At 40.0% G+C, this 12,881-nt stretch overlaps 1 protein-coding gene across 1 annotated transcript in view; it reads left to right on the forward strand.

Moving 5' to 3' along the window:
- Positions 1-12,630, forward strand: part of LOC121873724 (protein amalgam-like) — a 58,770-nt gene extending 46,140 nt beyond the window's left edge. The window contains exons 7-9 of the mRNA XM_042377427.1: positions 3,339-3,491; positions 9,546-9,674; positions 11,707-12,630. Of these exons, the coding sequence (XP_042233361.1) occupies positions 3,339-3,491; positions 9,546-9,674; positions 11,707-11,819 (395 nt within the window). The 3' untranslated portion in view covers positions 11,820-12,630. The remainder of the gene's footprint in view (positions 1-3,338; positions 3,492-9,545; positions 9,675-11,706) is intronic.
- The last annotated feature ends 251 nt before the right edge of the window (positions 12,631-12,881 follow it).

The raw sequence follows: 12,881 nt of genomic DNA on the forward strand, positions 1-12,881 counted from the left end.
ATCTTGGCTTTTCATTATATTGAAATTCCTTGAACGACTGTCAGGCCCACTCCTCCCTCTCACCCCCCACTCATACAATACTGGTCACTCTTCCTTCGTACCCCCACTCCTCCCTCTCACCCCCACTCATACAATACTGGTCACTCTTCCTTCGTACCCCCACTCCTCCCTCGCACCCCCACTCAAACAATGCTGCCCATTCCATCTCACCCCACTCATACAATGATGCCCACGCCCTCCACCCCACTCACACAATGCTGCCCACTCCTCACTCTCACCCCACTCGCACAATGCTGCCCACTATTTTTATATACATATTTAGAAGCAATTTGAGTTGTGAATTTTAATAATTGTCTTAATAAAAAAATGTTGTGATGAATATTACAGTAAATATTAATAATTTAAGAAAGGTTTAATATACAATATATAATTGAGGTATTTATCTGAGATAGTCCTGTGTGTGTGTGTGTGTGTGTGTGTGTGTGTGTGTGTGTGTGTGTGTGTGTGTATTCGATACTTGCAGTTACATTCGTATTATTTTAGTGAATCCTGGTAAATTCTTGTGACTTGAAAAATACTAACAAATCAACTTACCCGATGTAACTTTCAGAGGCATATTGAGTAGAGATGAATGCCAGGCGCTGCTGATTGCTCGTGCTGGCGCTGTGTATCTTATATTACACGCGGGGTAAGTGCATGGATTTACTCGGCGGATTTACTGTACACGTTAGATGTACAGGATTGATTTACACGATTGATTTACAGGAGTGATTTACATGATGGATTTACAGGACTGATTTACATAATGAATTTATACAGTAGATTATGGAAATTGATTCATAAGTAAAAACACGAATTTAAAACCCCCCTTTTTACATGGAAGAAGGGTTTACAAGGTGGATGCAATCGTAAAACACATGATAAAAAGAGAGATATTAACAAGGTAAATTAAAAAAAAAATGTAGTTCCAAGAAGAATTTACAACCTGGATTTACGAACTGGATTTACAAGATGGATTTACAAGACAGATTTACAAGATGGATTTACAAGTCGGATACACGCGTAATACTCTGTTTTGGTTAAGGTTCCCGGCACGTGATCTTGTTGGGCATAAAGTGTTCTGAAATTCTGAAAACGTTTCCTCCGTGTGTATGTGTGTGTGTGTGGCTGAGAAATGACAGTGGAATATGAGAGAGGCTGTGTGGATGATTGTCAGAGAGAGAGAGAGAGAGAGAGAGAGAGACGCCGGATCAGTGGGAAGGAGGGAGGGAAACTTAAGCGTGTCGACTTAGGACTAAATTTCCTGGAGTAGAAACTAGACTAGAAAAAAGACGATCCATGTTTAGAATTCTGTTAGGGGGAAAAAATATAAACGTCTTGGATACACGTAGAGAGGATCAGTTGTGAGTCGAGGAGGAGAGATTTTACGTGTCTGTTTTAAGTAATAGTAGTAACATTAAAAATACTATTATTATCAACATTAATACTACTTCTGGTAATACTACTACTACTATTATTACCGCCATCACTATCTACACATCTGAGTCGACTCTCTTTTGTTTGGTGTATAACTTGATCGACTGTCTTTTGTTTTTTTGTTTGTTTATAACTTGGTCGATTGTCTTTTGTTTTGTTTTGTTTAGTACTTGATAGACTGTCTTTTGTTTTGTTTATAACTGGATCGACTGTTTTCTGTATACTCAAATGTTAACCTTTTTGTTTATAATATTAATTTCCGTCATATATATTTTTGTTTTAATATTTATAGTTATTGTTTATATATGTTGTGTTTTCGTGTTTATTTCGTCATATTTGTCATATTTTTGGGGTATAATATCCTCTCATGTCAGTAATCTCTGTTTTATCATTGTCATCCTTTTCATTTTATACTCTTATTACATTTTCTGCCATTTAATCCTATTATTCTTTTATTTATCTTTCTAATCCCTTTTATATTAATTTCGTTTCCCATGCTTTAATCCTTTCACCTTTATTATCAAAATATTAATGGCGCTGTTTTCATGATTACATTCTATTATTATTTCCTATAAACCTAATGGAGATGTTTTTTTTATATCTGCAATTATTATTAAACTTCATTATATATTAATATTCTTTATATAATCAATTTATTTCCTCAATGTTTAAGTAGTAGAAAATGTTTTTGTTTGGTGTTTGTATTTTCAACCAGACGTTCTCCCATGTGATACGTCAGATTCGCTATTTTTTGAAGACAATGATGTTATATAATAAGTCTCTATCTCCCTCTTTCGTGTGGTGGCGGAGTCTCTCACATTTTGGTTTACTCTTCTATCTATAAACCTTTTATATAGCTCAGGTTGTTCCTTCCTCGTCCTAAACTCGTAGTAAGTGTGTATATGACCTTTGACCTCAGTGATTTATAGGTCACTTGTTCATGATGAATAGACGAGGATTGAAGGTTTATACTTATATATATTGTCATAAAAGTTGTTAAGTGATAAGTTAATCCACTACAGTATTCCGAGCACATATGAACGCCACTGTAGGTAAAAGGTGGGCTTCCATAAGTGTCATTGCAGAATGGAGAAAGGAATCACCAGACGCTCGATATAGCTCGTGCTAGAGTTCATCTTCGTCGTCCACATGTTCGCCTCACAGCAAGAACAACAACAACAACAGCTAACTGATGTTTTAAAATGTTTGCGGTTTTATTCCAGACACCGAGAGAGCTTCTGTTTTCTTTTTTTCTTTTTATTGAAAGAGAAGTTTATATGACCTCACCCAGCACTTGGCCACCTTAACTCAACACTTTTTTGTAGACCTGGTGACACGGGTGAGCAACACTGTACCAACCACTCCACAACAGCCATGGTTATGTTTCTTGCACTCACATGTTGTTTGTAAAGTCTGTGTTGTTTGTTTTTATCATCAGTCTGGCCAGGAATGTCGCTACGTTTATTTTTTTTTCTACCTGTTAATCAACGTGGACTATGTGATTTTGTATTAGTCATTTGTTTATCACTAATGCCGCCAATTGGTGAGTTATTTTTGCCTTTCTCTTGACTGCATGTTTTTATGCTTGTAACCTTTAATAGCTTTACGGTTTGCCTAATCACATCAATAAGCACTATGTCAACTATTTTGCCACCAGTTAACATTAATCATGCTTATTTTTTGTGCTTTTTTAAATACGACACAAAACACTGCTAACGTGTCCAGAGTCAGCTGATCTCTGCTTATCAACACACCACTGAGCACTATGCCACGTGTCAAGTCAGCTCATCTTTGTTTACCAACACAGCATCACTTTGAGCACCATGAGTGGTTAATCGCGCACCGTCTCCCTCCCCCTGCAGAGATCACCACCACCACCACTACCACCAGCACTACCACCACCACTACCACCACCACCGCCCCCTCACAGCTGCTCGCACCCAAGGCTTCCACCCATCGGCCCGCCCACCAAGAGTCCTCCCAGCCGCCCTTCGTCCCCTGGCGGGGTTTTTCGGGTGAGTGGGTGGCCCCTTATTTTAGGTCATTAATGTACCTAAAACAAGAAGTTTGGATTAAAGTCGGAAACTTTAGGGTTGTTTTTGGTGGAATTATTTTGGGGAAAATTTTTAACACAATTATTTGCAGTAGAATAATTTTGGGTAGATTTATTTGGCCTTAATTAATGCGGTGGAACTATTTTTGGATTCATTTGTGAAAATGTGAAAATATTTTTGGTGGAATTATTTTTGAGCGAGTGGGAGATCTTAAAATAGATATACTGAATGAGTGGGTGTGTTATGAAGGAGAATATACAGTAAGTGGACACCTAAAGCAAATATCCAGGGTAAGTTGGCCCCTAAAGGTAGGGCCCTAAATATACCCAGGGTGAGTAGGATCCCTTAAATATTTAGGGTGAGTGAGCGTCCCTAAGAAGTTGTTCAAATACAGAACAAATCAATTAAAAATATTCGATTGAATGTTGAATAAAAAAACGCCAAACAAAAAGAACTTGAACAAAACGAAATGAATTAAAAAAAATTATTTTGACTTTTATTTTAACAATTAGAAACTAGTTACTCCAATTAACAACCATATTGAAGAGTTATTGTGACATCTAAAATAATAAGTAAAGTCTTATAGTCGGTTATACAGGATGATGGCGATAATAAAAAAAAATAAGGGTAATATTGAGAGAAGATTGAGTCAAGGTGAGACCCGGCTGCCATCACGGTATTGGAGGAAGTTTTTGAATAACGTAGTTTGGCTGTGAGCACAAGTTTGGACTCCATCACCCGCCTTCATAAATCACCTTCGTTATCCATACAACATTATATCTGCATCACATCCGGACAGAGTTACAAGCATGAATGCAAAAGGTTGAAGGACATGAGTAAATAACGCAGGATAAATATGAACGAGACCAAACAACTTTATGAAGTACGTTAAGAGCAACAGGTCAGCGAAATCATAAGAATAGTCAGGGATGAAATGGTTTTTTTAATCTGTCTCTCAATATCTCTAAAATACTTGATTAATGTTTAGCATCAATGTTTATATATGTATCTAAGACATGGTATCAAATATACAGTGATAAGGGAAAAAACAAACTATGTAATGATATATGGAATGACGTACTATACAAGTAACTCACAGACACAGGGAAGAAACGACTGTGTAAGACTGCGTAAGATTTCACACCAACGATAAAGCGAGATACAGAGAGATAACCCGTATACACACAACTCTCTAGACTCGCTTGGCTACACTTTAAGTTAACACATTAATATATTATAAGGACGACGTTAAAAACTCTTGACATTGGATGGAAATTACAACCACTGAAGGTAAACAACATGACGCTGAGGTCCATCTTTTATGAATATCGTCAAATTTGTATTCGTCTTTGTCCATTGGCTGCCGTATGTCACCCACTACATTATATTCATATGTTTACCAGCTCTGACTTTACAAAAATAAAAAATAAATAAAATTATCCCTGACCTTTTTAGTATAGCAGTCGATCCCATAACTTCACTTGTCTATCAGAGTTGACGGGCCGTCAGGTTCTATGTCCAAAGTTGCCTGTGAAATTAAAAGAAATGTGATAACTGTGTGGATTCTGTCCCATGTTGGAATTAGGTATCATGACCGTGCTTATAGACTCGCCAATGAGTCATGCAAGAAAGAAAATTTTGACCGTGACCTTGGCCTGTCCAATGCTCTACTTAAAACATTCAAGTCAGAATCATGAACTCTGATCTAGAAGAACTGAGAAATGCAGAGACCTGGTAGTTGTAGCATTAGTAAACATGAAAAATTTTGTGACAAGAGGTACCGGTATGGCCAGCATAAGGACAGAAGCAGACAATGTGATGTAGACCACCTGGCTTATTGTTTCATGAACTTTGTAATTATTACATTGAATCAAGGGTGCTTGAAGACATTCTTGCTGTTTATACACAATTTACTAGCCCACACTGATTAGTCCTCAATTAGAATATGACGTCCAAAGTATATGAACCACTGTCCTGCGTGGCAGTGAGAAGTAACACCACCCTCAGTGTCAAGACCTGACTGAATTACTCAGAACAGGCAAACTGTACTCCAAGCTTTGTAAATAAATTTGTTAACCGTTAAAAAACACGGTACAGTGTCTGGCTACAGAAAACACGCACTGAAGTATTTGGATGACAGTACAGCCACAATGGAAAAAACAAAATAATAAAGAATGGTGCACAATCATGACCTAAGCACAAAGTTTTTTGCATCCGTAGATGAGATTGATAGCAATGGCTTTTTGGTATGTATTTTGTCTCCCCGAAAATATAATTTGATTTAAAGTGTAGTACAATGAATCTGAAGGTGTCGGTTAGAAAATGCTCCATACATGTCACCTCTCACACACACACACACACACACACACACACACACACACACTAATAGACAATAATGCTGAGTAATTAGACCAGTCCAACATGAGGTCGTCCAGCCATGACCACCACGATCTCTCAGTCGCAGTATCAGCCATAGGATAAAAGACATCGACAGTCAATAAATCAGTCAAGCCATAATTGCTATCAGTTCGATGATCTTAATTATTTTGTGTGATATGGTGCAAGAAAACACTGTGATCTGATACAGTTATTTTCTGTATCTAAGATGTACTACAGTTAACTATTTCGAACAATATAGTAGACGATGGTGTGTTATTCCTGGCTGGTGGGTCCTACAAGTTAGTGAATGTTGACCCCATCATCTTGTGCTATCAGTCACTCAACCAAACTTTTCCACTTGCTTCTTCCCATAACTTTGTGAGGGTCTCCTGAACCTGAGGGAGTTTCAACATTACCAGATTCTAAAGCACTGTATCAGCATCTAAGAATACACTTACATCACCAGGACGACAGCGACCAACTTATTTTCATTAGTTGTACCACGAACTTTTGTCTGCCTCCAACTACCTGGTGACTGTTATCGTACCACTTACTAATTGGTGACTGTCATCATCCCTCCTACTACCTAGTGACTGTCATCATCCTTCCTACTACCAGGTGACTGTCATCAACCCCTACTAACTGGTGACTGTCATCTCTCTACCACCTGCCAGCACCGTGTCGCCATTCTTGTCCCAGATCAATAGTTCTCTTGATTAAATTTTTCAACAAATCTCCTGACGAGTAAAATTACCTTATTGGATTATTTTTTTTTGCGAGCACAGTGGCGTCTCTGGCGGCTGATGCCCGAGGAAGTAGAGTACACACTCAAGTTCTTGTCTTCCATCTCACAACGAGGTTTAACTTGGTAATCAAACATGTGTACTGAAGTTAGTGTGTGTGTGTAATAATAATAATAATAATAATAATAATAATAATAATAATAATAATAATAATAATAATAATAATAATAATAATAATAATAATAATAATAATAGTGTGTGTGAGTGTGTGTGTGTGTGTGTGTGTGTGTGTGTGTGTAAATACTTGTGGCATTTATGCACTAGAAATATAAAATACCTATAAGATTCTTCACATAAACCAAGCACGAGATAAATGAAGCGTCTGGGATGAATAGAAACTTAGAATGTTGTTTGAAATTACACAGAAGGGGAAGTAGAATGTGTATTAAGAACGCTGGGAAGAGGCGGATGAATGAACCCCACAGTACGGCTGATTATGTGAAGGGGAAGTGTGTTATTATCGTGGTTCAGTGTATTGATGGGTCAGGAGCTGTGGTAATTAGTGAGGGGAGGAAACACATGTGGTGGAGAGAGCAGTAGGTGTGGTGGAAGTAGGGAGGTTGTGGTGGAGGTGGGGGTTGTGGTGGAGAGGTGGGAGGTTGTGGTGGAGTGAGGAGGTTTGTGGTGGAGAGGTCAGGAGGTTGTGGTGGAGGGTGAGGAGGTTGTGGTGGAGGGGTGGGGGGTTGTGGTGGAGAGGTGAGGAGGTTGTGGTGGAGGGGGTGGGAGGTTGTGGTGGAAGGTGAGGAGGTTGTGGTGGAGGTGTGAGGAGGTTGTGGTGGAGAGGTTGTGGTGGAGAGGTGAGGAGGTTGTGGTGGAGAGGAAAGAGGCTGTGGTGGAGGTGAAATTTAATTATGCTCAATCGACACACACACACACACACACACACTACAAGCCCGTCATCGTTCTCCCTTTAATAAATGAGACGGGAGGGAGGGGGGGGGGAGGAATACACAACCGGTAATAGTTAATAAAGGAAGAGGACACACAGTATTGACCACCACTCTCTCTTCCTCCTCCTCTTCCTACTCCCTCCTCCTCCTCTTCCTACTCCCTCCCCCGTACTCTTCTTTCTTCCCCTTCCTCTTCCCCTTACTCCGCTTCCCTCTCCTCACACTTAGAACAAAAAATCGGCAGCGGGAATTTTAACGCCCAAGACAGAAGCCAATTCATACTTCAATCTGTGTATTTTATTGTAGTGTGATCTATTGCTCCAACCAGTGTGTATGATCTATGTGTATATCATATGTTGGGTCCGTTATTGTGTATGTTGTCGGTATTTTTTTGTCTGTTAATGGGAATAACAGACTATCAGCTGGCAGATTTGGTATTGTTTACTTTTGATTTATAGATATTTTTGTTTATATTTACTTACGACTGTTGAACCATCTCTCTCTCTCTCTCTCTCTCTCTCTCTCTCTCTCTCTCTCTCTCTCTCTCTTTTGCAATATTTAACTATCTATCTAATTATTTTGTTATACACTACTTACTATGCATGTAGGTATAACATGGATTAACACTCGACAAAAATATACCAAGAATATTGACGATCACCTAAGAACATCCTGGGTTTAATAAGATCACTAAGAGGTAAAGTTAAACCATGGAGATAACGAAGAGGAGGTAGAGCGTGTAGTGATCTTACAGCTGCCACCATCATAATAGGAATAAAAATGGCTCTGAATCTCCGAGCTGGTAACACTGCAACACGTGATGGCAATTATGGCAGATTTTCGTGATAAAAGTGACGTTGTTAATGTAGCTGAGAGGATTACTAGACAATGCCGGTGGCGGTAATGACCCTCAGGTTAGTCTATGTGGAAAGGGAAGGAAGCCATGTGTGGGTGGTGGTGCTGGTGGTGTGGGTGTGTGGGTATTGGTGATGGTGGTGTGGGTGTGTGGGTGTGTGGGTATTGGTGATGGTGGTGGTGGTGGGTGATGGAGGTTGTGGGGAGTGTGTTGGGTGATGGTGGTGGAGGGTGTGGGTGGTAGAAAATGAGGAAGAAGAAATTCAATGACTTATCAGGCTCTTTTGGAGAGAGAGAGAGAGAGAGAGAGAGAGATTTTTCGGGGCAGCTCATTAAAAGCTAGTTAAAATGTCACGTGTGAATTAGATCGGTCTAGTGGCCCCGTTGAAGCTGCCCGGCCGAGGGGAACTGGGGGTCATTTTTACCCTCACTAAATACTCCTAAGTCATTTTTTTGTTGTTGTTTGTCAAGAAGATTGTTAATAATTCTGAAGTTTTTTTTATGATATCGCCCGAACACGTGTGACGTTTCTCCCCTCCATTCTCTGTGTCTGTCTGTCTCTTCGTCTGTCTGTCCCTTTTACTGTCTATTTTACTTTTTCACTACATATTTACTCCTTTCTTTCCCTTTCGTTCTTTTTCTTTCATGTAGATTTATCAGTTTGTCTCTCCACTATCTTACCAATATCTCACCACTGTCTCTTCCCCCCCCCTCTCTCTCTCTCTCTCTCTCCCTCTCTCCCTCATCACCATCTCACCACCGACTATCTTTCCTCCCCTCACCACCACCATCTCACCACCTCTCTCTCAGCACCATCTCTCTCACCCTCACCACCACCATCTCACCACCTCTCTCTCAACACCATCTCTCTCACCCTCACCACCACCATCTCACCATTAACTATCTCCCTCACCATCACCATCTCCAGCACTCTCACATCACCACCGACTATCTTTCCTCCCCTCACCACCACCATCTCACCACCTCTCTCTCAGCACCATCTCTCTCACCCTCATCATCACCATCTCACCACTAACTATCTCCCTCACCATCACACACACTCACCACCAACTATCTCTCCCCGGCAGCCATCGAGACAACAACATCAGCGAGTCAGAACAGGTTCATCCAGGAAGGTGAGGCTGAGGGATCTAGAGCAGCAGCAGACACGCACAAGAACCAACAGCAGACATCACTAGGCTTCGGCTCCTACTTCGGTGAGTGTTAACGTCTTCTGCTGTAGTTTGCTGAAGGAGGTTTGTTTCAGATCTAATAAGTGTGGTTATTTAAGAGTCATATTTTCATTGGTTCCTCAAGTTTATAGATGGAGTTGATAGTTAAGAGGAGGAGATGCTTTGTGATTGGGTAGTTTGAAGAGAGAGAGAGAGAGCGGCTCAATGCTCCTGGTGACTCCTGGATCTACTAGAGGGTAGAGTGGGGGGTAGGAGATAAGGTGTTACGGGGCGTGAGGAAGAGGAGTTTTCAGTCCGGTGGGGTAATTTTATCACCATCTTATAATTCATCGAGTTTCTTTATATCTTACTAAATGTCCTGGAATTATATGTCTACTTAATCCACTGGACATCTAGTGAGATATCTCCCCATGTCCCTTAGATTATTCAGGGCAACTCTCCCTATGTCCTAAGAGTTTCCCTACATATTTTCTAGGGCTCTGAGATAGAAGAGAAAAACCAGTTAATTAAGGTGGATAAGTTGAGAGCTATAATATGTCTCAGTGGTTTAGGTTTGCTGAGGTGGCTGAGGTGGATATTTGGCGGTCTCTGAGGTCATCACTCTGTTTTGTTATAAGTTCCCTGTAGGTTCATTTATTATTATTATTATTATTAATATATTTTTTTTTTTTTTTTAGGATTTTACGACCCGGGACAATTAGAACTAGGACCTATTACAGCTTAAACCTATCAGACCTTGGACCTATTAGAATTGGAGCCCATTACAGTAAGGGCCCAGTAAGTTAAATAAAACTAAACTCCCAATTACAATGATTAAATTAGATTGCCGTTTATCATGACTGGGACCAACTAGAACTGGGATCCTCTGTCTGAACGTTTATACCAGATTAAAGATGTACCGGGATTGCCGAGTCTGCTTGTCGGATGATACAAGGCTAACAGAGAAGGCTCCTAATCCCAATAGAGGAGCTTACTTAGATCCTCTGGGGAGTAAGGAGTGAATAGGGATTATCATAGAGAGATAAGTGATGTGACATAATATGCTCTAAGGTCTGTGGCGAATTTGAGTCCTAGGGTATACTTAAGGGCCTTGTTTCCGATCCCTGAGGGTTGTTTAGGGTCTCTAGCCAATAGGGGGTGATGGTTTTGGATCTCCTATGATGAATGATTCAGGGTCTCTTCTTCCGACCTCTCTCTGTGTATTTTTATGAGAGACAATAAATGTTACTTCTTCTGATTGTCTGGATTATCTTTTGTTATTGTTATTACAGAGAGAGGAGTCTTTAATGTCTGCTGAGTCTGCTGGCGGGTGTTTTAGGGAGTCTCGGGGCTTCTCAGGGCGTCTCAGGGTAGCTCAGGGGGTCTGGTATATGACCCCTGAGGCCTGTGTGTCATGTTAGGGATCTAGGTGATGGGATATAAATAAGAATGACACGTTAATAACCCAGAAGATTTGGGTGGTATTTTTTTTTGTTTATCCCTGGTGGCAGTGAGTAGTTGTTCAGGGCATTTAGGGGGATTCAGGGCTTTGTTTTTATTTCCTAAGTCCTTTTAGTTTAGATCTTCAGGATTAAGGGGTGACATAGGTAAGATTATAGAGTTATAGATTACGAAGATCTTGTTAAATCATCGTAAGCCTAGGGACCTTTGTTTAAATCGACTCCCCGATAATTTAGGTCAGACAGATTGATTCAGGGCATTATATCCAGTTCCTAATTATTTTTTTTAGGGAAATGAGATTATTAAGGGATTAAGGGGCATTATTATAGAGTGTGAAAGATTAATTAAATCTCTGAAAATCTTGCTAAACATATTAGGGATCTGTAGAACTACTCACTAACTTGTAATTTAAGGCAGTTAGGGTAATTCACAGTTACTGAGATATGGCGACAAGATGAATTTCAAATGATTAGTTTGGAGTTATTACGGTATTAGATGTCATTCTGAAAGGTTTTGTCTAGTAGTAGTAGTAGTAGTAGTAGTAGTAGTAGTAGTAGTAGTAGTCTCATTATAGTGTTAACTAATATATTTCCAACCCTTCCCTTCCCTCCCATAGACAATCCCACGTCCTCATCGTCATCAATCTGGTCGTCGTCATCGTCATGGCTACGGGCGACGTGTACAGGAATCTCCGTCTTCCTCGTCCTCCTCTTTCTCGCCATGTCCTAAGCGTCCTCCGTGTCCCAGGAGATCTCCCACGAGGTAATGGAGACGCGGAGGAGGGACAAAAACAGCTTATGTAAAATTTCGGTGTGGAGATATCTTTCTCAGCCTCTGTGAAATAGTGGAGACGCGTTCTCCCGGTGTCTCCTGGCAAGTGATCTCCTACGGTGTACTAGAGACGTGGAGAACAAGAGAATACGTGCTATTGGGTAAAGCTGGACTAGTCTATCTCTGTCTCTGTGCGTGACGTTCTCCTCGCGTCTCCTGAGGGAAGTGTCTGTGGGGAAGCGACAGTAGAGATAGAAGATCTCCCATGACGTAGTGGGTATGTGATGGAGATCGGGAAAAAAAATTAACCGAACCATTGGGAGAATTGGAGATATTGCCCCTCACACTCTCTAGGGAAGTGACAGACGGTCTCCTGCTGTCTCCTCGGTGAAATATATCGGCGTTGAGAAATTAAGAGAAAACTGAAGAGAAACTTACTATAGAATTGGTGATAGTTCAGACATTATTAGTGGGGAGAAAGATGGTAGTGAAACGTAGAATAAGAGAAAGTAAAGGGAGAAAGGGAAAGGAGATAATCGAAGGAAAACAAATTAGTGAGGAAAAGAGAAAGTTAGTGAGAGGTGAGAGAAAGTTAATTAGGATTGAAAATTGAGGAAAAAGAGAAATATTGTAAAATTGAAGATAAAACTAATGAGTGAAAATAGAAAGCTGAGGAGAAAGGAGTAAAAGCTAACGAAAGTAAATAAAAAAGAAAATAAGACATGATGGAGGGAAAGATAAAATATATAATAGAAAGTTGAAAGAAAAACAGGGAAGTTACTAATACAAAAACGAAAGTAGAGAAACTTCATATAAAAGATATAAAAGAGAAAGCTGAGAGCAAGTGTTCAAACCTAATAATATAGAATAGAAAACTGAAGAAAAAGAAAGCAAACAATACAAAATAGAAAGCTGAGTCAACACGAATAAAAGCTATGAAAAGAAATATTCAACGTTACATTGTAGAAAGTCACTCCCACACGACCCCTCAATGGCCCTGAGAGATAAATAAGGATCAAT

Source organism: Homarus americanus, unplaced genomic scaffold (assembly GCF_018991925.1).
Source record: "Homarus americanus isolate GMGI-L3 unplaced genomic scaffold, GMGI_Hamer_2.0 scaffold42433, whole genome shotgun sequence".
Classification (NCBI taxonomy): Eukaryota; Metazoa; Arthropoda; class Malacostraca; order Decapoda; family Nephropidae; genus Homarus; species Homarus americanus.